Here is a 27,375-nt window from a genome sequence, read left to right as displayed (position 1 = left end):
TGGCCTTGTAATACAGAGAAGTGGAATATGTCCCTGTAAAGCTCCATCATGAATTAGCTGCACTTTCAAAGAAGACTTGCCTTTGGTCAACGTCTGTGTAGTAGATGAGATAAAACCAGTGGTGCTTCATTAATCTGTGTATTTAAGTCCACGTGGACCAAAATATCACATTGTCCTCAGGAGATCTTTAGTCTGTATGCATTTAGAAAGGAATTTCAGCATGTATCTAGATTATTATGTGGACTGTTGGCAGCAGACAACTGTTTTTGTCCTGTGCCTTCACTTGTAGATATCCAGTGGCCTGTATGACTGCTATTCATAGAAATGTTCCGACATGTGTGGTAAACCATTCTCTTCTTTCAGGGGGTCTGTATCCTCTGAATATTTAAGAGACTGCGTGTCCTGAGTGTCTGATTGGTTCTTTATCAGTCTCTAAAGCCCTGTGATGACATAAATCTGAAGTTTTAATCAGATATGTTATGGAAATTAACTTATGGGATCGTAACTGCTACCTCTCTGTCACTTTATAGAAGTAGTAGTAGAAGAAGTGGAAGAATTCAGGTCTTCTACCTAAGTAAAAAAAAAAGACAATTTGAGGAAAAATACTCAAAAGTACTGTAAAAGTATTCGCATCAAAATATAAGTACCAAAAGAATGGAAACAAAAGAGTAAAAGCCAAAATTAATTTGCAACTAGTTTGATAACTGTTTCATTAATAGCTTGTCAAATGTGAAGATTGCTGCTTTTCCTTTCCTTTTTTAATAATTGAAACTTACTTATATCATTCTAAGAGGTTTGGACTATTGGTTGAACAAAATAAGTATTATGAAGGTGTCATTTTGGGTAATTGTGATGGTATTTCTCAATGTTTTCTGACTTTTTACAAACTAAGCAGTCAGTTAATTGGAAAAAAATAACCAGCAGAGTAAACCACAATGAAAATTATTAATTTTTCAGCACAAAGTAGTTCAGAACCACCTCAACTGCAACTGCTGCCAAGTGCTTTAACAAAAATGTAATAATAATGACAGTCCTTTAGTCAGGTGACAGTAATAATGACATATGACAATGATATATAGTAGTATAAAAGTCATAGGAGCCATATTTTACTATTTAAGTACAATTAATATGATACTATTAGAATTCTACTTTACTAAAGAAGGATTTGAATACTTCCTCCACCACTTCCAGATTAGAATTTGTGCGCATGCTCATACATTAGTATGTTGGAGCTGGTAAACCTGAAGCTTATTTCAACCACATTATTGTTATCCTAATCCTAATAATTAGTTGATTTGTATTGTAATAATGATCTCAATCTGCAAACTAATGTGATACGTAAATACCGGTTTCCGAACTTTTCAAAAAGTAAGAAGTAGCATGAAATGGAAATACTCAAGTAAAGTAACTCAGAAGTGTTGTGTGTTGTTACTTGTACTGAATTGTACAGTACAGTATTCGTGACATTATAGCTACAGACTGCTATGGTTTAATTCAAAATTAAAAGTTGTAGTTGTTCACAATAAAGTGCGCTGCAAAATATCGTTGCATGTCTGGTTATCTGAATCACAGTCCTGCCTTGTCTGTAGCTTATCTTTTGTTTTTTTTTATTAAATATCCACATCTCCCTCTCTGGTCTGCGGTCTCTTTAAATCCAGATCCAGTGGACGAGAGCTGCGCGTCCTCTCTTAGTTCTCTGGCCGCTGTGATTCTCCGCACTCGGGCTGATAAACAGCTGCTTACTATTTAGGGCACTTAAAAGTTTTCTCAAAAACTCCTCCATTCGGGATTTTTTGTGTGTACCACGCCGTGTGTCCGTGGATGTTCGGATATAGAAAGTCTGCGCCGCTGGAAGTTCAGCTACGGAGTCTAGGTTTTTTTTTTTTTGCGTAATGCTGAGTCGTCCTCCGTTCAACATCTGGATTAACTATTTGGAGTCAGAGCTAACGGCCCTGCACCAAACTCTGACTGTCTAGCCTGTCTTCATGGAAAGACTGCCCTTTTCCTCTGGAATTTAACTCATTTTGATAAGCTTTGCGCGTAGATTATGTATTCTTTAAAATGGGTGCGAACAATGGAAAACAGTATGGAAGCGAGGGTAAGTGCTGTAATTGCGACTTTAACAACACGTTTTTTTTTTAATTCAATACCACTTAGAGGAGAGCCTTTTTAAATCAAACTAGACCTCACAAAGGCTATGTTTCTGTTCAGTGTTTTTCATTTTCAGCTAAACACAGAATACATTGGAGCAGTTTGTTGTAGCGTGAGTTTGCCTGAACATTAGTAAGCTAGCTTTAAAGTAGCTCTATTCCCTCTATATCTAATTTTCTTAAAGCAAGTATTGTTTCTCTTTGTGTAGAATTACTCCATTTAGAAATCTTCACTGTTTTTGAGTAAATAATGTGGACCTGATATCAACATCTAACTTTTATTTCGCCTACTTTTTAGACTTTTTTTTTTTTTTTTTTTTTTTTTTAAATGTGCAACGTTTTTATTTCTCATATAAAACAGAGACATCTGGTGGTCGCATTTTAAACACAAAAGAAGTTCCTGACTGTACAGTGTGACATTTGAAAGTTAAGATATAAGGCACTTTTAGTCCAATTGCTTTAATTAACCCACATTTTTTCCCCCCAAAATAATTTAAAACCCTTTGAAGGTGTCTGTCTAGCTTTAGTTTATCCATTTCACACAGTGCTATAATATAACTATAAATGTCCTATAGCTTGCATAGATCTTATCTGATACCCAAGGACCAACCTCTTGGCATTAAGATAGAAACAACTCTGATGTTTTGGACCAATAGTAAGTCCATTTAATTCAAATATCAGCTCACAAAATCAGTCAAAAAAAGCTGTCTCGACAGGGCAGTGAGTTCATTAGACAACACCAAGTAGCTTAATTTATGGCAGTCTTTTTTAAAGAGTGTATTCCTTCAAGGTTTAGTGGAGGTGGGTCAAAGGACAGGAGTGTCTGGGCGTGTGGGCACTTAGTCATTCTTATCTTGACAGCCAACTCCAGAGATTTTTGTCTACAGTCCCTCAACCTGTTGCTGTTTGATTTGGCAGCCATTTTATGCTTATTGGTCAATGTCATATGACAATAAAAAATAGAGAAAATAGTTATATTAGTGAAATTGCTGTGCTGACATGGAAACAGCTCATCCTGAAATGGTTTCTTGTGGTGGACATAGCTAAAATGATTTATTCCTACAAATTTTATAGTGATCTTTTAGTTAATATAAGTATTTTTGAATCTGCTGCAATTGATGGCAAATGTTGTCTTTGGGTGGAGTCAAGGAACCAGAGTATCTGGACAAGTTCACCAAATGATGAACTTCACATGCACAGCAGAGATTGTGATCACAGTGAAAACACAGATATTGTCTCTTTGGCATAGATTCCCTGTCTTATTTATTAGAGAAAATAACTCAAGATAAGCAAAAAAAAAAAAATAAATCTATCCACCACAATTTTTGGCTCATCGCAGTATCAGTAATGGGGGCAGTACTGATCTATAACGCATATGGTCATTAGTAATGTTGAACTAATGGCTATGCAGGCACATACATTCACTGACCATTTCACTCAGCTATCAGATATATTCAGAAAAATTGTTTCACCCAACTGGAATGCATCTTAAGTCCAAGGGAAAAGAACATTTTTGTGATATTATAGTAACCAAAATTGAAGAAGACTCACAGACCACAAATTTGATAAAATCTGGCATTAATGAGCCTTGGCAGTCAGACTTCACTGCTACAGGCAAGGTTTGACTTTATTCAGTTAGTATCAGTAATAATAGCCTTCATATCACCTCTCTCCCTCCTCTGTCTTCTGTCTGCCTTTTTCATCTGAGTTCTAATCTTCAACATTGAGAAAAAAATTTAAAAAAAAGTGGTCCGACTCTACTGAACACATTACTTCTGTCTCCAGTGCCAAAGTGTTTGTATAAATAACATTCCACTGTGCTCTCTTCCTAAGTCAATAACTGCAGAGAAAAGATTGGAACTCATGATGGTAAAAATAACAAGTGGACCAGCTCCACCTAGGAATCCAGCCTGTGAAGGTGCATGAACAGATTCTGTCGCAGATCTGAGTCTTCCTTGAGATGAATTTGCAACATGCCAGCCTTTCTTTTAACTCACAGGTCAACGGTTTTTAGTCAGGTGAGAAAAATAAAATGTGGGCTGTGCAGATTGCAATCATCTCCCATGGTTCACAAACTCCTCATTCTTTCTTTTATTGCAAGATGGAAGGTTTTGTGACGGCAAGATTGCACCTCTTTTGTGTACAACATAAAACATAGGCATTATACTCCAAACTCCAAGTATAACTACTACTGCAAACTTGTGCTTTGATGTCTTATTCCCCCCAGTTAAAACATGATCTTTTGTCTGCACTGATGCAGCTTGCAGGTAAAAGTGACTCAAATTCAAATGTAAACGAAAAAGGAAAGAAAAGAAAAGATCCATAGTCCTTATGGTTTTAATCCTGGTTGTTGACACCAGTTACCTTACTGGCTACTGTATAATCTACACTGTTTGAGCAGCTGTTTGCTGCTGTTTACAGTGCAGGCTAACAAACTCAACACTTTTGTTTAGGGCTGCAGCTAATGATTATTTTACTGATCAAATATTCAGATGATTAACTTAAGTTGATGTCTTATCATACCATGACTTCCACACATCAATCAATTTTTTAGCAGCACAGAGCCCAGATTTCATGGCAGGCGGACGCTGCTTCAGTGTTTCCGGGAGCCGGGCCTCACTTATTACTGTGTAAAAACACAACTTTATTCACTGATTTATGTCCTGAATTTACTTGTTACTGAAGTAACTGCTAACTGTGCTCAGCAGCCTCACAATGAACACGGCTGGACCAGGAGTGAACAAAGCCTCCGAGACGAACTGAGGCCAGTTTGACAGCAAATCCAGTACCAAGGTGGAGTTTGCTTATCCTGTTTCCTGACATATTGCTTTCATGTTACTCGTAGCTGCTGTTAAATGGGTAGCTCGGTTAGCTAAACAGTTAACATGAGCTGACCTATTAGCTGACTCAGCCCTGGGCTGCCAGTAGCAAAACCTTGGTAAGAAAGCCATTTTGGTACTGTATTCCCTGTCATCAAACTGACCTTCTTTGGCGTGTGTATAGCAAGCCCTTTTAACATTTAATCGGTCGTATTCTGTGGGACGTCCCAGTCAGTCAGAGGTAGCTAGCTGGACAACAACCTGCACAGTGGGGGGAACACTAATACTATTGGTGACTTTAAGCACCAATCAATATCTACAACAAATGGGTCTCTAGCTGTCCATTTTTATTTTAATGTGAAGGTATAAAGCACTCCACCTTCTGTTTCATGGGAGTTTTAATGAAGAACTTAGTCCAATTAGCTATTTTATAATACAGTATGCAGTAGAAGACTCCGCCAGTAATAATGAAAACTACTCGACAGTGAGGCAATTGTAGAATGTAAACAGACTGAATTGCTGTTTCTGTGGAAATGTTGACCAACCTGGGCCTGATTTTATGAAACTCTTATTGTAACTTACATACTCACGTTTATTCAAAGCATTTTCATTTCATAAAAGAAAATATTGCTCAGTATTCATGGCATCATCATAATCTTGATAGCGTCTTACACCAGTATCTAGTCACAAGTGCAGAATTCTGCAATCCTTCTGTCCACATCTGTTTTCAAGTGTGACTCCACAATTAATTACACACTGCTGTGCACAACCCTGGACCAACACATTATATAAGAATAAGACAGGAAGCAGGAGCTTTTCTGAAAGTGGTTTTTCCATGAAAGGCAGAAAACAATCAGCCTTGCACAGATCCACATGCGTCAAACAAACAGCCTTGCAGAGTTCCTCATGCTGAGGAACAGAATGTTGTAACCTGCTAAATATTAAATTATTTTTGCTGTGTTTACCCAGTCTTATGCTTTCTGCTCTGCTTAGATATCAGAAAGTGGTCTCAGGTTGACATCTGCAAGCTCCTTATGAATTTCTTAGTCACTTCTGAGGACTGAAGGCGCCATATAGCAGATGGTCAGACTGTGTGATGTCACCACACAATGTCATTCGTAATCATAACATATGTACTGCATTGGTTTAAAATAATCTTGCATTTATCTGTGTGATCTTGATCTCTGTGTCTTCTGTGCAGCAGAGCTTAAGAGTTACAGGATGCGTTTCTCCTGCCTACACAAGCTTTCATATTTATGGCTTATTTCGGGAACTGTCTGGTCTGTTTAGGTGGCTACACTTGATGTGCATGTGGCTGTGACTGTTTGGGAATACCTCTTCGGCCTATCGTGCTCCATGAAAGGAGCATACTTAGTTTCAGGAAAGCCACAAAGCTGCATTTATGATCTGACAGTGGAATGAGCTGCCATAAACAACTACTCCACAGGCAGCCAGCAGTCACCATGGCAGTTGAGCCTATCGTGCTCTGGCAGCAGAGCCATTCAAAGAATATCTTTTTGCAATTTAGCTTGTCTGTATGCCTGTACAATAATCTAGATGCTAAATCTAATTATACAAGGATAGCTCATAAAGTAAAAGTTGTAAATTCATGTAAAGGTAACAAAAAGCACTCTCATGTGGCAGTTGTAATGACCTTCTAAGTATGCCACTGGTGGTACGTTTAATTGTACTCATTCATTTAAGACTGTGATTGATAGAGGACGAGTGTTTCCTCTGCTGAAGCAAAGGCCGAAGGGGATTTCAGGAGACTTTATTCTTCTTCAGAATATCAAAAAACGGACACTGACTCAAACAAACCAGCACAGACTTTGTGCATATGCCAAGGTGAATCATTCATCTAAAACTGAGGAACATAAAAGTCATGAAAGCAGAGAATGATGGACTTTATATTTCACACTTAATACCTCCTTACCGTATTTAATACATCATTAAAGTGCAAATTCACCTTATCTTTGACAGACATTCTTCAGGATTTAAGCAGAAAAAGTGTTTTCTCTGAAATGAAAACAGTAAGACCAGTAAATCACGGCTGCAGTTTGTTATCTTTAAGTTTCTATACTGTGTCCCAGCAGTTTTGTTTGTCTTCCCATTCCCCCTGCAGGTAAAGGGAGCTCAAGCATCTCTTCTGACATAAGTTCGAGCACAGATCACACACCAACTAAAGCTCCAAAGAATGTGGCTACCACCGAAGGTAAGGCATCTGGTGCTCATTAACCAAAGTCCCCTCCCTTCTTCTTTCCCTCCTCTTCTCCTTCTTCTTCTTCTCCTCCTCCCACCCCTTTCTTTCCTCCCCATGCACTTTCTGTACTGCCTATTTTTGGAGAGAAACCTGCATCTTCCTGGGATAACCCTAAATTGAAAACAAACTTGCAGCTCCCATCAGAGCCCAGAAACCAAAGGCATTTCTTGGTGCTTTGTTTGAGAAGGGAAAAAAAGCACTTCTGGCTTCTCATTGTGGAAGAATGCTTATCTAAACTGTGGTCGTATCAGGCTCAAAGTGTTGCCAGGGAGGGAGGTACATGTGCTTGAGAGAGGAGGGCGAGGGGGATTTTGCTGTAAAAGGTGTAGGGGGAGAAAATGAGAACAGAGAGCTTCACCTTCTGCTCAGACGCTGTTGTTACTCCTCTCCATGAAGCTCTCTGGCTTCCTCTCTCCTCCCCAGCCCCCGGCTGCCCAGGCAATCTTTGAACTCGGCGGACTGGCTTGTGGAAACTGCTCCTCTTTGTCAGGAGTCTGAGTGTTTCAAATGTAAACTTTATGGATGCTATAATGGTTCAAAAATATGTTGCGGCTGATGGATGCCTTTTGAAGCTCCCTGTCAGCAGTTGTCTTGAAGGTGGATCTGTCTGATACATTTTAGCAATCTGTCAAGAGCAGAAGCTCCTTTTATTTTGAAAGAACACAAAACATCACTCAGTGTCACAGCTTAAAAGTACTGTACTGCCAGGTGGTATGTTCTCAATGTGTTGTAAAAAACATTAATTTGACCTTTTGCTGTCTATGAAATCATAATTTGTAATGAAAAACATTTGCATATTCGTATAAACTTCACACCACATGTCTCAACCAAATTGCTTTTTAATTAACTTTCTATTTATTTTGACTACAAACCAGCTTACAGAGCAAAACTGGGCAAAATCAAAAACAAAATCCACATGCTTAAACATAAACATTTCTCCTGAGCCCAGCTGACACTACAGGAGTTTCAGGCCAATTTGATCCTGATTTGCCCCTCCTGACGATCAGAAGAAATATCTCGTTTGAGAGCTTGGGAGGTTCAGCCTAGCTTATCTGGTAATAAGAGGGGTTTACAGATTCAGTCTCAAACCTCCTGAACTTCTCCCAAACTCATCAGGGCCAAACCAATAATATCAAACTTGTTTGATATTTAAGATTAAAATATCAAAATCTGGATATCTTAGAAAGTATTTTCCAAGTGGGAGCACAATAACCAATCAGAGAAAACTCCTGGAACAGCTGACGGTTCTGCCAAACAGCAGTAAAAAATCTAGCTAGCGTACAGCTGTTAACAGAAACTGAATCTTGCCTCCAGTTCTCGCTGAAAAATAGACATGTGTTGACCTTGTCTTTCTCATCTGCGCTCGTTTAGCCTTCTGATTTTTTTTTCTCACTGCAAAGAATTATTACAGCAAGTTGTTGTGTCACGTCAGTCTCCATTTTATCTGACAATATTAATAACATTCTGTAGTGTGTGATGCACCCTTACTTTCAAATGTGTGTGCATGTTTGTGAGTAGAAAGAAGAAAATCAGTGAAGTTTCTCTGGATGTGTGTGATCCAACCTGTCTTCAGAATCAATTAAGATTTTTTTAACTCCTGTAATCTGAACCCAGCTTAACCAAAGTAATCTTAGATAATGTCATACCTTGATCATTAGTAGTGCTATAGGGCCCTGCTGTGGGTGCCTGTTTGTTTGTTTGATTGTTTCAGAGAAAACTCCACACGACAGAAGACGCTGTGGCTTCATTTTCAAGAAAGACACTAAAACCCTTCATAAAGATGGGGTTGTGTTATTGGGTAAATTTCCACGGCTGTGTTGATTCCTTGCACATTACACATTATTCACATTGTTTAGTGCAGCTTTAGGCATTTCAGTATAGCAGACATTCTTTAGCTTTATAGCTTCTTTTAATTAAGTTTTGGTTAATGTCAGTTATCAATAACAATATGTAGAATCCCACAGCTCATTACTGCGTATCTCTCTGTGCTTTACAGATCTTAGGACTTTGTTTTGGGTGGGAAACGTTTAAAGAATATGAGTCAGACAATGAAAATGAAATCTCAGAACCCAGTGAAGTAATAACTGACTCACTGATTTTGATCAAAACTCCCTACAGATACATTACAGTCTCTCCCTCTCTTTGTGATGTGGCCTCTCTGTCTTTTTCTGCGCTGACCGGTGACTCACCGACTGTTTTGCATGCTCATACACATATACTCACCCCGTTCCTCTCATGCATTGTCATCACCAATCTTAAATTTGCTCTGGCATGATGAATGTAGTATTCTTGTGGTTTGGAGCTGCCCACAAGAAAACAAATACCAGCTCCAGTCTGTGTTTATAACTGTCACTCAGCTGAAGATTTCAAGGTGTTTCTCAGAGAGAGGAGAAATGAAGCAGAAAGAACAAAGCTTCGCGTTAACTCCTAATGAGACGTCGGATGTGCTTTCGGTTTCACGCAAGATGCCTGTCAATTAGTGTGTTTTTGTGAGGTTAATTCACTGATTAACCTCACTGAATGTAAAGTGAGATGCACCATCCTTTTGTGGGTGTGCATTAGGATGAGGCACATTACTGTCACTCATTTGACTTTTGCTGGAATTCTGGATACATCCATTGAGGAGCTGCTGGAAGTGCACCCAGAGTTTTTTGTCGACATTGATAATTGTCCTGAATGTGTCTGCTCAGAGAACAACCTGTGCAGATAGAAATATATAGTATAGACCTTGGCCAGTGGCTTCCCAACCATAATTTCCCTTCTGTGTTATGACTGAAATTGTTATTTTTTTCTCCATGCTAAGTGGGAGTAATTACATGGTATGGAACCACCACGGCCACAGGCAAATCCCCCCTCCTTAAAAAGAAACACACACATGCATATACACAGATACACACACGTGCATACCCACATTCACATACTCACACACAGTGGCAGATCACACAACTGTTGCCCTCCTCGTCCTGTGGTCCACTAAACTAATCAGGAAGCAGTCTGGACTGTTTCCCCACCACACACTGGGACCATTCATATTAGGGTCTTGCACAGTATTGTCGTGCTCCAGTAAGTAACTAGTCAGTTAGTTTGTTAATAACTTGGGTATTAAGTTAGCTCACTGCCGTATAAAACATGAAAATATAACAAGCTATTTTCTGGTAACACATATAGTTAGCTATTTTTGCTGATGCTTGTATCCAAAATGGCCAGCATTTGTTTAAGTTAGTCCTACCAGTGACGACACAACACAGTGGGACCACAAAGCTTCTATATTTAATTCTTTAAGTCTCCAAAAACAAATTTTCTCCCTTTAAAGTCCTGTGTGATCCAGACCAGGGTCAGTGAGAGTTAATGGCTGGAGACGGCATCAGTTCTAACCAGAATCGTTTGATTTTTCTACAACTCAAATTTTTTGCCAACAGAAGAATCTGAAAGATGCTATAATCATCTCAGAAGTCTTCACATAGTGGCTTTAAAGTCAATAAATTATAATATCAAATTGTTGTCCAGCCCTAATATCAGTATGCAGATGGAAAGTAGGCCATTGCCTCTTTTCCTCTAATGGTCCAGAAATACTACCACAAAATCAACATAAGAAAGTCACACTCATTTGCCTCTTGAAAACAAACCGAGTCGGACAGTGATCTGGCAAGTTTTTGAAATGTATCTCTGCTTTCATTTAATATTTAGACGGACTTGTGGTGGCCTGACCCAGTTGAGTTGCTTATTAGCTGCATACTGAAAGGCACAGTCCTGGACAGTAAATCCTTCCTGTGGGATGAAACTGAGTATCTCCCAGCGGGGGTACACAGTGACCCTGTCTGGGCCTCAAGGGTTTGCTTTGGCACAGCTGAACTCCGGGTACCTTAGGAATGTGGCTCAGACATGGCAGGAGCTCAATTGACAACACCCTGTGCGTTGTAGCTCTTAAAGACAGGTTTGATCCTCCCATATCAGCTGAGGCCTACATGTGCCAAGCTTTAGCCACTGATGTAATGCAGCCTCACAAGGGCGTCGATCAGCAGCCATACCTTGGGATCAGTTCCTTCTCCCATTTATAATGGCACCAGGAAGGTATCTGGGAAACAGGGAATGGTGGGAACAATGAACTTGCTGACTTCCTTTCTGAAGGACCAAAGAAACAGTGATAACAGCGTACTCTTTTCTTCCACACCAGAAAAGGCTGTTGTAAAAGATGTAAACATGTCATGATTTATTTGAAGTATCACTGCGTTTGTTGTAAAAAGCAGTGTATGAGTTAGATTTTCATTATTTACAGATCTCTGTTTTCTGCCCAACACAACCACATGCTATCAGGCCAAGTAAGGCATGTCAGTGTACCATTTTATCACAGTGGTGGACAACTAATTTTGCATGTGTAGGTACATGTAGCAAGTTACAACATTTTTAAGTTTTAAACTACACTAGGTGTACAATGGGTTCAGTGCTCACATGTAAATATGAAGATTGTGCCTTCAACTTTGCATGTCAAGCAACTTGCAAAATAGTAATTTCAACTCAAAATACGCTTTCCAAGCCTTGACAAACTACTTATTTCAACACAAACCATAAACTTGTGTCTAAACTTAGCTGAAACTTAACCAGAGTGTTGTCACATCATAAAATTGATTTATCTTTCAATGGTGATTTGTGGACAGAGGATGTGTATTGGCATTTAATTTGCAGGATCTTTTGGTTTTATATGCTTTAATTCACTTACATAGTAATTCAACAGACTGAAGGGCAGTGGTTCACCATCTCTGTTTCAAAAGTCTGTTTTACCTCTCAGGTGTGGTTAGATGTGTGCTCTGCTGCACATCTAACCACACCCAACAGTGACGTCACGGGATCCTGAGGTGCGCCTGTGCATCACTGCAGCAAGTTGAGAAGGTTCAACTCTAGAAGGTCGGCGTAAACAAGATTCTCAATGGGTATTAAGTTACTCTTTAAGAGGAAGGAGAGGTAGGACAAATGCTCACAAAATTCAGTTGTAGTCACTATTCATATTTAATTCTAATTCTTTAATTCCATTTTATTTGAAGTGCCAATTCATAACAGAGTCAACTCAAGACATTTGACATACAGGTGTGTAAACAACATATTCAAGAAGAGAATCAAAGAGAAACAGGTCCCAGGGCAAAACCCCACACTGAGTAAGCATTTGGCGACAGTGGCGAGGAAAAACCTGCTTTTAACAGGCAGAAACCTCGAGCAGAACCAGACTCAGTGTAGATGGCCTTCTGCTGCTCATATTTATACCGCAAAAAGTACAATTCAAATACTTTGCGCTAAAATGTCAAGATTTGGACCTGAATCGAATTTAATCGACCTGTTTAGTTTAAATTAATTTTTAGTTTAGGGGTTTAGTTCCTCTTTAACTCCACCATGTTAATTTGACATTTACAAAGTTACCAGTTTCTTTGCAAACCAAATGTTCTACACATCTACACGAGTGTTGTCAATGACTCTGGCTAGTAAACACCTAATGGTTTTTGATGGGATCACAGCCATTAATGTAGTAATATTATAGCAATACACACCCCTAATATTTATCTTAGTCATAGTTCACAGTATTCCCACTTAGCTGTTGGGGAGGCAGTGTGAGGGTCAGCTGTGCAGTCTAAACAGCCCCTCCATAAAGCTCCTGTCTCCAACATGTTAATATTTTTGCCTTTCGCAAAGACAACAAATCCTTCACACTCCATCTGTAAACTAACCTCATGTGCATATGAGCCATTTACTTGTGTTTACACAAGCAGATATATCATGTTTCTCTGTTGATTTTTGCCGTGCCAAATATGAAGGAGGCTCCAGTGAGTGCGTTATTGCCACTGGGACGTTTTCACTTAAGAGAGAAGATTTAAGTTGTTGTCTCCCACTTATGTTAAATTTAACTTTAATCATTCGTCAGTAGTCATTACTGCAGTGTATCTTTTAAGCCGAACAACTCTGGGTAAACCACAAGTCGGTGTTGCAGATTTATCTTTTTGATGGCTTGAAACTCAATGCTGCATTTGTTCTGCTGCTCTACAGCTGTGTTGGAAGTTTTCACACAGGCAGAGAAGTTTGTTTAGCTGAAGAAGCATCTGTTTTTTGGAGAGGAATGTTTGACAGATGACCAGCTATCTAATGGAGGATTGGAGGAAATTGTTCTCGTTTTATGCACAGAAATGCACAGCCTCAAAAAGTTTGTATTGCAAACATTACTTGTGGAACAAAAAACTATCCCATTTCACTGTTTTGACTTAGGACAAAAAGCAGCAGCCTACAGTTATTTTAACACTTTTTCAACAAGCCTATAGCAATTGCAATGAGAAATATCAGTGCCTTACTTCTAATCCTCATTTCAAACTGTCTATGTAAAGAGAGAACACAGAGAGACAAAGAATGCCAAAGCTATTTTCCCCAGATTTTCTCCATCAGCTGTCCTTGCTCCTCCCCCTTCCTTTCTACTGCTCCTAGAGCCAGGAAATCTGAGCGAAAAAGCACTGAACAAGGCGGCAAAAAGAAAAAAGAAAACAAATGAAAGCAGTTTAGCTGGAGGAGAAGGAGGGGAAGTGAAGGAAAAGCAGTTCAGTGGGCTCCATCTCATAATTCTTCTTTGATTATTGCTTTGTCTTCTTATTCTCTGTCTCAGGGAGGAAGCACTGGCCCTGTTATTGTGAATGCGTTTGCCATTTTCTTCAACTGGGTCACATTTTTCAGTTCTACTACAGGAGCGTGTTTGACAGGAGTTGGGAAAGACGCCACCTGGCCGAGACTCAGGCTTGCTTCCTGTAAGATTCTTGGCTCACAAGTGATGTTTTTACGGTGATACACCTGGGTCTTTGGGGCTTTTATGTGGCAATATGACTACAGTTGTGAACCAGCTAAACCGACACACTGGACTTCCCCTCCCCTCTTCATTCTGTGGTTAGTTTCATTACGTAAGCAGGGAAGTGTCAGTTGTGGCTGAAGCTGCAGTGATACAAAAATAAGGGGAAAATCTGGAGAGCGTTTTTAAATGTTGTATAAATTTAATGTTTTTAAAAAGGCAGAACAACTGAATGATTTGGAGTTTTTAGCTGAATACACCTGGCACTTTCATATGAAGGAAAAACTTTCAGAAGTTTTACTTTATCTTTCAAAGATTCAAGGATTCAAGGAGCTTTATTGTCATTTCACACATGTAGAACATGAGTAGAACGAAATTAGTTTCCCTGGTCCCGGTATAAGCCCAATTACCTAACAAAATAAATATAAACAACGCTATATAATATAAAAAAGCAATCAGAATAGAAGATATAAACATCAGTATAAAAAATAGTGCAAATGACGTAAAAAGTTTCGTACATGGAGAAAACATTTACAGTGCATCCGGAAAGTATTCACACCGCTTTGCTTTTTCCACATTTTGTTATGTTACAGTCTCATTCCAAAATGGATTAAATTAAATTTTTCTCTCAAAATTCTACACAAAATACCTCATAATGACAAAGTGAAACAAGTTTGTTTGAATTTTTTGCAAATTTATTAAAAATGAAAAAGGATTAGGGTTAGGGTTAGGGTTAGGGTTGGAGGGGGGAAATGACACTCAGAATTGAGCTCAGGTGCATCCTGTTTCCACTGATTATCCTTCAGTTGAGTTGAGTCCACCTGTGGTAAGTTCAGTTGATTGGGCATGAGTTGGAAAGGCACACATGAGTCTATATAAGCCCTCACAGTTGACAGCTCATGTAAGAGCACAAACCAAGCCATGAAGTCAAAAGAATTGTCTGTAGACCTCTGAGACAGGATTGTGTCGAGGCACAAATCTGGGGAGGGTTATAAAATTTCAAAAGATTTCTGCCACATTAAAGTAGCACACACTCCTGATGGAGCTTAAGAGGTTCTGCATTGAAGAGTGGGAGAAAGTGTGCCAAGCTTATAGATCATACTCAAAAAGACTTGAGGCTATAATTGCTGCCAAAGGGGCTTCAACAAAGTATTGATCACAGTGTGAACACTTATGTACATGTTATATTTTTGTTTTTTTATTTTTAATACCTTTGTAAAATGAATTTAATCCTTATTCCTTTTTGGAATAAGACTATAACATAACAAAATGTGCAAAGTGGTGTGAATACTTTCCAGAGGCACTGTATTTTGGTTGCCAAAGTTTCTGGCTGAAGTTCTGACTCAGGCCTTATCCAGGAACAGTACATATCAGGTTTTAGATACCCATCAGGAGCCCTGACATTTTAGTGGCTCAGTGGTTTGAAAATACAAATTCACCGGGTGGTAGGCAATCTTCCTTTAAAACCTGAAAGTGGCCTAGCAGAATAAATCTGCATGTCATTGGTGACCAGCTGGAGCTGACAGGCTAACTGCTAACACGCTAGCCTGAGCAGGAACATGCTAGTCATAGTTCTGACAGTTTTTTTGTTCTCAGGACTATACATAATTTCATTCAAATTAGGACTAAAAAAAGCATGGAGCTTGCCAGTTTAGCTGTTTTGTTAATGGAACAATAAGTTGGCACAATTAATTTAAAAAATTTAGGCATTTGTGCCACCAAATCCTGTCTGCAATCTTAACTGTCTGCATATCATTCCTTTTTTGTGAAGCTGCCTTAAACGCCACAGGTTACAAAACTGGGTAGTGGCACACTGCTAATAAGCTTCCTTCCTGCTCAGCACAGGCTGCTAGAGAGATTAAGTCCCTCAAGACAAGAGACAAATCATTTTTTGATGAAATTTGAACTGTGCCACGACTTACAAAATGCCTGTCAATTTAAAAGATAATTTTGTGTGAAACTGCTCAGTAAACAACATCTCTCACTATCTACCTCACCAATACCAACTTGGCTGTCAGCTCAGAAAATGTATTAAAAAAATGGTGAAGTCTCCCCATGATGACAGTTGCTGCTGTGTGAAATTGTCAGTGTCAAAGGTACAGCCAGCAAAATAAAGACTGGAAACAGAGGGAAACATTTAGGCTAGTTAGATGTGGTTGGTTTGAAAAACCCACCTACCAACCTGAGTCACACAAAGAAATGCTAAGATGATAAATTGTGGTTTTATAAGGTGCTTTTAAACTTTGGACAGTACAGTCTAGTTGTGTCTGCTTTCAGTCTGAAGCTAACCTAAGTCACCTGCTGGCTGTAGCTTAGTAGATTGTATTGAGCAAAATTCAAAGTCATTACAAACCTCCTAAAACAAAAAGTTCTTGCTTTCCCACCTTTTTGTACCATTTCTTTAACCTTTTTTCTCTCTCTCACTAAAGGCTCTTCGACCATTTGAGACCATTTCTAAATGAACCCCCCTTTTCTTGGTCAGAAGTTTATAACCGCAAGTTCCTGCACTTCCCTTGTTCTGTTGATTCAACCACATGAGATCATTACATGTGCTCCTCATCTCAACCAAATCAACCGTTTAGGCCAGCGCTCGCTTTTCCATTCCTGTCTGATGTGCAGTTCTTCTTGGTGCAGTTACCCTCCTCAGTCATTTAAGATGACTGTCACTCCACACTCTTAACCCTCCTCTCACACTGCCAAAAAGGATAAACTGTACACAAAGGCATTTCATGCACATGACTCTCAAACTGCTGTCACCCCATCTTTGACATCCCAATTTAACAACTTGTTAAAAAAAAATGACATCATCTTGAATTTCAGTGATTTGCCAGTGGCCAGGGCAGCTTTGCATGATGCCAAATTGTTTTTGGATCTGAAACTGCCATCTATATTCTGTTCTTTGTGCTGTGGTGAATAGGCAAAAGCTCATTTTTGAAGGATTGCTTTTGAATAGATCACACTTTTTAAATTTGGCTTTAAGATATCTGAGCTTCTGCTGTTCTCCTTGGCTCAGGATTTATAAAGCGACAAGGGCAGAGTCTGGAGACGATTGTGTCTTTTGAACTGACAGAAGGGCTTTAAGAGGTGAAAACTCCCTTGAGGAAATTAGTCATGTTGTGGGGAAAGGCTGTTCCTTCTAGTTCCTGATGCATGTATGGCCAAATGTGTTGCTGTACAAGCTTCAAAAATGAATCTGAAGACTGAGTGAGTGTGAGAATAGCTGCAGTCCAGAAGTAGTGGAGTTATGGGGGTTGTGTGGAGCTAAGGAGTCTGTTTCCTGTCTGAGTGTGCACATTGTAAAGGAACCACCAGGCCCTATTGTCTTTCAGGTTGTCCAGTGACGTAAGACCTTCCTGTAGTGAAGGCTTTGCTGATAGCCCAGCCGCCACACTGTAAGGCAATATCAACTTCCATGTATTCAATAAAATTCAAGACAGACATATGTTTTTCTCTCAGTCGGATGTCTCTCTTTAAAAACCTGGAGCACGTAACCGTTTAGTCCTGATAAATCAATTGTGCTTTTAATTCTCTTTCAGTCAAATCCCTGCTGCCGAGTTGTTTTTTTATGAGATGATACTTTTTTTTTCTTTACACTCCACCCCTCTTGTAGTGATTTGGATATGATTTCCTGACTTAGGAGTGGAAAATGAGCTCTGATTCCCTCACATGAACAACACCGCCCTGTCACGGTCTTGGCAGGGAGGAGCAAGTTTGCAGAGCAGGAACATGTCACAGGGCTAATGGCATTGAGGTAATGGATTGGTCTGTTCTGCCAGATGCAGCAGTAATAATCCTGCGAGCTCCACACATGGTCTTAGCAGAGCTTCACATCACTGCGAGATCCCGAAAAGAATCCCTATAGCTTTAGTTTATGACTAGACTGCGTCAAAGTCTGGATTTACCCTGCCTGTGCACTTGTCTCTGTCTCTGGTAAAGTCTGCAGACTCTTCTGCCAATTTATCTTCCCTCTTTCTTTTCCTCTTTCCTCCATTTTTTTCGAGGCCCTCAAATGACTCCCTGAAATCTGTTTTTGTGCATTAAATTTTTTTTTAAAGAGTTCATCAGGTTTTTGTCATTAAGGCGACATCACTCCAAACATCCAGCTGCGCTTCTTCATCATGCAAGCAAGCATCTTGTCTTTTCAGTAATCACTTCAATTGATTTACATTAAACTTCTGGTTTCAAAGCACAATCCAGATGTGTTTCAGAAGTACAACTAAGTTGATGTTAATAAGATCCTGCTGTGGCGCTGCTGTGGAACAGCATAGATTTGGGTATTAGTGGCAAATGATTTCAGCCAAGTATGCCTCGCTGTGGCTATATGCACATTCAAAATGCATGAGTTTCTCTTTCATTTCACCACTGTTCCGTTGTTCTTTGTCCAGGGTAAAGACCAGATGTTCCACTGTTTCTCCTTTGATTTCCTAAACCAAACTGAATCTTCCACCATCTGCACTTGCACTGCTTCAAAAGCAGTATAACAGCTGCATGTATTTGTCCTGTTAATGATAGGTTTGCAGTGATGCAGAGATATAAAACACGACACCACTGGTTGACTTAGATTTCAGCAGGAACTGAGAGTTACAATAAAGTTATTCTTTCAGGCTTAGAGTTTAGGGCAACAGGTATATATGCTCTGCACACTCTTAACTCAAGGTACACTTGTTAGATAGATTTTTCTGAAGCTTTCACTTAAAAGATTCAAAGGTAATACTCACTATCAGATGGTCCTTATTAGCAGATGAGTCATGGATATAGACTGAAGCTCAGCAGCTGTTACGATTTCATCTATAGAATATAGGACTTCTCATGTCTTTCAACTTGCAAGTTAACCCTGAATTTCATTCTGGACTTAAATTATGGTAGACATTCCCAGCTCAAGGGCCACTTCCACGTGATACACCTGAAAACTTATCAAAAACCATTACAGTACCAGTAAGTGGACTTGTTAAAGGTAATTTAAGTAGATGCATGCACTTCAGAGTAAAATGTGATATGAAGATTTCTGCACCTGATGCACCTTGTCTTTGCTCCTTATTTGGGTACATTTATGTGCCTCATTTGGATTATTTTTATGGTCTTTATTAAGGCTGTGTCTGCTTGGCTGGTTTTGAAACTGTGTTTGTCTTAATATACATTTGGGACTGTCTGTTGTTTGTTCTGGTGAAATGGGGGATCTAAATGCATCAGAAAAAAAAGTTTTCGAAACTTTTTCTGAAAAATTAGCATTATTCAAAAGTGACAAAATGTGAAAAAATTTATTTATTTTTTTGTCATGTGATCATTCTCAGAAACATCAACAACTGGAAAGCAAATATAACACCTGGACAGTTTAGAAGAGACTGAGGTTCTGTCCAAAATCGTCTAAGAAACTGTACAGCTGTCTTCATTTAACTTCTCCCACCATCTGTGTGGAAGTGTGGCTCTGAGAGAAGGGAAGGGGGTGGATGTAGACTAATTAGTAGGACTGTTTCTCTGGGCTCGGAGCGCTCCTCTGATCAGTGACACGTGTAATTATGCAATTTGGAAGTTGCTCCTTAGCCAGTGGCAGCTGAGTTTGTCGCTTTAGCTTGAACTTGGACAGTAAAGAAATGCCTCACTCATCCATCAAAACTAATGACTCAAGAAATGTGTCTGTCATGGCTGCACACAGAGCTGTGGAAAATCTGATCTGCTGCTTGATGTTGTGATTTTTGCATCACAAATACTTGTGGAGATCGCTTTCTAGTGATGTCACAGAATTGAAACTAGAATTCAGATTTGTAACCATAAATATATGAGCTTAGATCACTGATATTCCTATTAGTTAATGATAGAATTGATTAACACGGCGGGCAAAAATATGCTGATTTCCACTTGTTTGTAAAGCTCTAGCTTTCATAGTGTGTGGTTTCAGGCATGTTGAATAAATCCACAATCACTAGGTATTAACTCAGGAATCTTCCAATATTTTCAGTGTGCTTGAATAAACATAAAAACCTCCACACCGCTATTGTCACGACATATTTGGACAGGTGTGTGAAATTCGAAATAGATGAAGTGTTTATAATGACCTCAGACCATTAAATCCTTTGTATGAAGCTGAAGAACTCAGGCCAAGATAAGCTAGATGACCTCAAGCAAATAATCCTGCACATTTAAAGTTTAACTAATCATAGGCAGACCTCCCACAAGAATGTGATGCATTAAAGATGAACTGTATCCCACTAGAACAATTAAATCCCAACATGCTCCTGTCAGCTGAATGAAGTGAGTATGATTAATACACAGTGCTTTGTGGACAGCAGCACTTTGCTCAAATTTGGATGCGAGTGGGAATTTTAAGGCACATGAGAGGGCGTTTTAAAGAAGCCGTGAATCGGTGGACATGTTCCCAAGAGGACAAGCCTGTGGATGTCATCAGAGACGAACTGAGCCAAGGTCTGGAATACAGATCAGCAAGACAACCATAAGGACGGTGTCACTGCCCAGCTGTCTGTCCCTGCACACAAATCCACAAGACAGGCAGGATGCTGTCCATTTATCACGAAGACACTGACAGATACTGTGTAAAAGCAGCTGACTGTTTACCCGGAAGCATCCATTAACTGATATGATTCAGTCATGGTTCAGTCTGCATGACTGGGACTAGAAATGTAGGTTAATACAGTGTTGATGTGAATGGATGGGAACCATAGGGGAATGACAGGTAATAAAAGTAGACTTTAAAGTGCAGTGTATTCAAATGTAGCACTGCAGGCTACCACGTCAAACATTAACACATTACCAAAGACTTGACTCAGCAGTTTCACCAAAAACAAACATTATAGGCCAGTACATTGCCAGTACTTTTAACCAAAATACTGTTCAAATAAAACTTGGTGGGGGGGTGGCTAGAAAGTCACCTCAGAACCTAAATAAAGTACCAAAAGTGCATTTCTTTTGTTTTTCCACAATATCTGGAAAAACCAAGATTAGGCAAAAGAGATAAAGGATTAAAAAGTGACAGCGTTGTTTGAACCTCAGTTTTGGCACACAGCAAGACAACAGCACTAGAGTAATCCTGACCTCTCTGCAAACTATCAAGGATCTGCTCAGTGACTTTTTCCATTGTTTTGCACGTAACCACATTGAAACAATTAGCAAATTAAACTACCCTCACTAACCTTCTCTCTTTTTCTTACCTTATCTCGGTCTTATTTAGACTTGCTGGGAATTGAACACCATAACTTTCTTTAAACCACAATATAATTTCAAGAATATCATATCTAAAAGCCTAATATTGATGACAGTGACAACCAGGGTCTCATAAATCTAAATCTTTGAGCCAAAAGTGATGCGGTATAGTTCCCGTAAAAGTTCCTGGATTCTGTGAAGTGCATTTGCAGAGGTGAAAAATTAATATAACATCCATAAACTAAGTAAAAGCTTCAGTTTAATTGAAGATGTATATCTGTTATTATCCATTTAACTCTGGAACAGTTTCAGCACTTCCAACTAAATGTTTTATGAAAACACTGGAAAATAGAGAATAGAGATTCATTCTAGACATGCTCTAAACATATCATAATATGATCTTTATTTTGAAAGATGATTACACCTTATGTTAGGGCTATCTGTAGTCTCAGTTGAACATCTGTAAGTGACATCATATTTGTGACTACTTTAAATGCTTTTAGTGATGACGATCACTCCCACTCAATTCCTCAAGAATGCAAAAGACAAACTAAAGGGGTGATGAAGAGACACAGATAGCATCAGAGAAGATCACTCATTGTCCCAATGTAATGGGTCAACCCCGAGAATCAGATCTAACACCCCGGATTAAGAGATGGAGGGCTCTGCTGTCTCACGCCACAGTGATGGATTCCAGGACAGGACTTCTCACAGCTGCATTTTCAAATGTGGTGGTGATCAGTGCACATCTGTCAGGAGGGCCTCAGTGTTTACACAAGTCTAACAGTACATTGTCAGCCCCAGCACCAAACTCCTCAGCTGGTCCCTTTGAAGCCATAGCGTTCATCTGACGAAGAGGCCCTGTAAATGCTGCCCAAATGTCTGGAAGACAAATGTGACACATTTTTTCCTCAGCATCTGAAAACATGATAACGAGATCCATGGAAACTCCTCTTCATTGATGATAAAAACTGGTGTGGCTGTGGCACCATCATGATGAACCCTGTACTCTTTGACCCATTTCCTTGGCTTTTTTCTTATTTCCATAAATAACTGGCAAGTAAAATGTGAGATTATCTCATTTCCACATATACACAATGAACATTAATGGGATAAAATAATTTCAGTGATCAAAAACATTCGGATTCGGATTTGGTGCTAGTCCTTCAAAATGAAACATAGCACTGAGCAGTCATACCGCAGGAAATTAGTCATAGTCGAGGAAGGGAGACATGCAGTCACAACACATGTTGTGTTTTAAAGGCACATTCCACCAATCTAGCACATCAGCTCTGGTTTCCCGGTTAATTGGAAATTTATTTCTTGTTTTTACATCAAAATATGTTTACAGATCCTGCAGAGTACTACTGCATACATGGAAAAAAGCTGTGTGAAGCCTTTAGTGACTCCAGGGGGCGCTGTGTGAATTCTGATAAAGTGCCTAAAGTGATGTCTCTTGAGTTATTGTCAGTTGGGTCTGAAGGCTACCAGTTTGAAAATTAAAAAGATCTGGGGTTGTGGAGTTAGAAAAAGGTGAGCTTACCAGACCTCTGTAGGCTGTTCCTTGTGTCTGCTTGAGGCTAGCTAACACTTCACTTGGTAGTAGCATAACTGAATGGCATTGAATGGCCTTTTAGTGGAGTTGGCACCAGGTCTTATAAGAACTAAATAAAAAGGATGATATCTCTTGTTCTGCTGTATCTGTGCTATGCTAAATCAGTGGAGCACTCTTTTAAGGCGAGTTCTACCCAGCCTGTAAAAACAGCTGTATAACGTCTTCTGTGGTTCTGAAGGGAGCTTTGACTAGTCTTGAGAAAATAACCCAAGGGTTATCTCAGCTTGAGCTTGGAGACTTCAGTTTTTTCACAGAAGGTCTGCATTACAAACTGGGGGCATGGAGTTCGAAAGATATTGGCATTTATCGGGCAGGGAGGGTCTAATAAAAAAAGAATGCCGTCGGTTGCATTATGGGAAGTGTGGGAGTTGATGATTTTGCAATGTAAACCCTACTAGGGCTTAGATTATTTATTATTGTCTCATGTCTCTTGTATCTGCTTGTACTTTAATGTAAATCAAATTGAGTTTCCTCGTAATGAAGACAAATACCATTCTGGGAAGTGTTTGAAATTAAAAGTCATTTTAATTGCAGTCACATTTAAGAAAAATGCAGCAAAAACCTAAATCACAGTAAAATCCATTGCGTATAAAGCACTGATGATAAACAAAAAAATGTTTACTTAGATTTGGAAAGTAGGTGAAAAGTTAAAGTGAGAAGTATTAGACCTCAGAGTAAAAGCCTTAATGCTTTAAACCCACTGACAGATTGAAACCTTTTTTTAATACATGGAAATCAGACAATGCCGAGTTTAACTGCCTTTTCTCTGGCCCGATCACATTAGACTAAATCTAAATCTAGAGACTTAGTTCTTAGTTTGTGAGACCTTCATTTCTTTTGTGGAAACAAAATAATGGAGATTTCACTGCTTTTACTCCAACCCAGTGGCATTAAACCTCATCTTGATCAAAAAGTTACTGCGGGCTTGTCACATCATTTGAGACATGTTCAGCATACAAAGAGGTTTCAGGGTCAGAAACCCCCGAAAGATAAATCTGATGGGTTCCGAATAGACATATGAAACAAATAAACATCCCAGAACAGCCTTGTTTTGTTTTTAAACACTAACTCAATCCTTGTCTTTTCTCTCATCACACATCTATCTTGTCTTTTATTCAGGTTTAGACTCCAGCACACGGACTCTGAGCACCCCTAGCCCTGGTCTTATCCTGCCATCCAAGTCCTCCTCCCTCTCCTCACCTGCCCTCTCCAGTAACGGCCATGAGACCAACTCCTCTTCCTCGTCCTCTGCCCCCGCCGAGACTGTTGCCGTGGTTCACCCTCAACCTGGCACTCATACGCGCTCCCGCCAGTCGAAAAGCCACCACCACGCGCCCATTGACCTACTCCCTGACCAAACCCTTCTGCAGATCTTTTCCCATCTCCCCACCAATCAGTTGTGCCGCTGCGCACGCGTATGTCGCCGCTGGTATAACCTGGCATGGGACCCGAGGCTTTGGAGCACCATCCGGCTAACAGGAGAGCTGCTTCATGTCGACCGTGCCATCAGGGTTCTGACCCACCGGTTGTGCCAGGACACTCCAAACGTGTGTCTGACCCTGGAGACGGTGATGGTGAATGGCTGCAAAAGGCTCACTGACCGGGGGCTGCATGTGGTGGCTCAGTGTTGCCCGGAGCTACGTCGCCTGGAGGTTGCTGGCTGCTATAACATCTCTAATGATGCTGTGTTTGAGGTGGTGTCCCGCTGTCCCAACCTGGAACACCTGAACCTTTCAGGTAAAAAAAAAAAAAAATACACTTACTGATGAACGGCTGACTTATTAGCCTACAACATGCACATGTGTAGCTTTACCTTAAAGAATTCCTCATTGAAGTCACTCTCAGTCATTTCTACTAAAGCTGGTAAAATCATTAGAGGAGAAGGAGAAGCTCTGCCAACCTTAAGCTCCCATGTGGGAGAAGAAAGACTTTCTTTAGCTGAAAGCAGAACTTACCTCAACGTGAGTAAGAAGAGCGGTCTGCTGCTTTCATTAAGGAAGTGGCACAAATAACATTGACTTGGACAGCACTGTAGTGGCAGAGCAAGGTCTGCACCATTAGCAACAGGAAGAAAGCCCTTTGTTGTAAAAATAACCTTTAAAAAAACTTGCGGCTTTTATTTGAAAGGCACAAAATAATGAAATCAAGTCTATTTTTTTAACTGCTGAGGACATTGACCTTTGATTTTTTTTTTTCATATATACTGACCACAATTTTGGTTTTCATGGGGTTGTTTGGACTCAAACGTTTGCATTTGCATGCATGTAGGCAAGTACGGCAGGCTTTACTCTGGTGCCCTCAAGTGGCTACTCGTGATTGAACTTGGCCTTCATAAAGCAAACAGTTTGCAAGGATACGCTCACAATATTGACATGTCTATTTTGACAACTGAATAATTTTTACTTGCTGCTTGCTATTATCATTCCTCTCATTCATATTGGCCACCAAGAGAGGAATTCCTAATGGGCTTTTATTATAAGTGATGGGCACAAAAGTCCACAGTTCATTTTCAGTGAAATTGCACTTTAGCAGTCTGCGTTTCATTGTATTGTACTTGTACATGTGTAATGACAATAAAGTTGAATCTAATCTAATCTAATCTAAATTTGGTAATTGGGTTACAGTGTTTTAGTTAGAAATTAGCTAGCACAAATTACTATTTAAATCTTTCTTCCAGGTTTCTGAAAACTCTTATTTTGTTCATGAAAACCACAAAACCACATGAAAACCACTGCCTTTTCTTTTTTTGTGCTCACACAATAAATCAAAGACAGAATTTTGTATTAAAGGACTGTAACTTTGGAAAATACTCTATTGACTTGGCTAACTCAGACTCAGCTTGATTAGCTTCATTAAGAAGACTGGACTTCATTCCCATTCACTTAAGTACAGAGGGAACTGATTTTTTTAACAGCTGTTATTTTAAACAAGATGAATGATGACAAAAAGCAAAATCTGTTTTGTTGTCCATATGAGCACTTGACTATTGTTTTTTTTTGTAACATGCTTATCCTTCAAATAAAGTCACTCTACTTTGGATAATAATCTCTGCTTCCTCTGCCTCCAGGCTGCTCCAAGGTGACATGTATCAGCCTCACCCAAGAGGCCTCACTCCAGCTGTCCCCTCTACATGGACAGCAGATCTCCATTCACTATCTGGACATGACCGATTGTTTCTCCCTCGAGGATGAGGGCTTGCGAACTATCGCCTCCCACTGTCCCCGCCTAACACATCTGTATTTGCGCCGCTGCACCAGACTGACAGATGAAGCCTTGCGCCACCTGGCTCTTCACTGCCCTTCAATAAGGGAGCTTAGTCTAAGTGACTGCCGCTTGGTAGGGGATTTTGGCCTTCGTGAAGTCGCCCGCCTGGAGGGCTGCCTTCGCTACCTAAGCGTGGCCCACTGCACCCGCATAACTGATGTGGGCATGCGCTATGTGGCTCGCTACTGCCCAAGACTGCGCTACTTGAATGCGAGGGGTTGTGAAGGCCTGACAGACCACGGTCTGAGCCACTTGGCAAGGAGCTGCCCCAAACTCAAGTCTCTGGATGTGGGTAAGTGTCCGCTTGTGTCGGACAGTGGGCTGGAGCAGCTGGCCATGTACTGCCAAGGCCTGAGGCGAGTGAGTCTCAGAGCCTGTGAGAGTGTAACAGGCAGAGGACTCAAAGCTCTGGCAGCCAATTGCTGCGAGCTGCAGCTGCTCAACGTGCAGGACTGCGAGGTGTCACCAGAGGCTCTGCGGTTTGTTAGACGCCACTGCCGGCGCTGCATCATCGAGCACACAAACCCTGCTTTCTACTGAGATGGGGATTTCTTAGGCTGGTTCTCTGACAGTTGGAAGTTCTAATATTCCTGCTCTGGAGTTGGCAGAGTTCAGCAGCTGGCGTGTCAGAACTAGCTGAAACTGGTGTGCAATACTGGCCAGAATTTGTCTCTTTAAATCGGCTTGTTGGCTCTCAATGCTGTCTTTTGAAAATACTTCCACAGAATGTATTTAACATATTTATCTGTAAAAAGGCAGAGAAGTACAGTATTTCAATGTAATACTTCTTCAACATCACAATCTAAGAACATGCTACAACACTGAGCACTGGGTACAGTTGTGTTACCATTTTAAAGCATTGTAATATATTTTAGTTTGAAGGTCAACATCACCTTGAGGCCCTAAATCATAACCATTATCATACATTATTGCATCTATTTATAAACAGCAAGTATCTTCAGACTAAACCACTAAGAATGTAGCTAGAAAGCAGCAACTAAAGCAGATCTGGTTATTTAAAGTATTCTGAGTTTCATTTTTCTTTATTGTGCGTGCATATGCACTTTATGTAACTGTGCTGATAATCACTTCAGCTGAGCTCAACGTGTCATTATTTTGTCAACAGATTTCTTGTAAATTAAAAGTTACTATTTGCCAAAGAATTTGTACTGCCAAACAGAAACAAACTGTTATGGGATCATGTTGAAAATAAACAAGAACACATTGCTGCTACGACTGTGCCAATAAATTTCTTCAAAATCCGCCTCCACGGCTCTGAGCGTTTTACTCAACCACCTGCA

General features: G+C 39.9%; 1 protein-coding gene across 1 annotated transcript; it reads left to right on the top strand.

Annotated features, from left to right (window-relative positions):
- Nucleotides 1-1,136: 1,136 nt before the first annotated feature.
- Nucleotides 1,137-27,355, top strand: LOC124049475 (F-box/LRR-repeat protein 7-like). Its single transcript, XM_046371167.1, has 4 exons — nucleotides 1,137-2,098; nucleotides 7,092-7,181; nucleotides 23,930-24,547; nucleotides 25,878-27,355. The coding sequence occupies exons 1-4, from the start codon at nucleotides 2,062-2,064 to the stop codon at nucleotides 26,612-26,614; spliced, it is 1,482 nt and encodes a 493-aa protein (XP_046227123.1). The 5' UTR covers nucleotides 1,137-2,061; the 3' UTR covers nucleotides 26,615-27,355.
- The last annotated feature ends 20 nt before the right edge of the window (nucleotides 27,356-27,375 follow it).

The sequence above is a fragment of the Scatophagus argus genome, chromosome 18 (genome assembly GCF_020382885.2).
Source record: "Scatophagus argus isolate fScaArg1 chromosome 18, fScaArg1.pri, whole genome shotgun sequence".
Lineage (NCBI taxonomy): Eukaryota > Metazoa > Chordata > Actinopteri > Scatophagidae > Scatophagus > Scatophagus argus.
The sequence above is the reverse complement of the archived record's forward strand: the minus strand, read 5'-3'. Positions and strand labels throughout refer to the sequence as shown.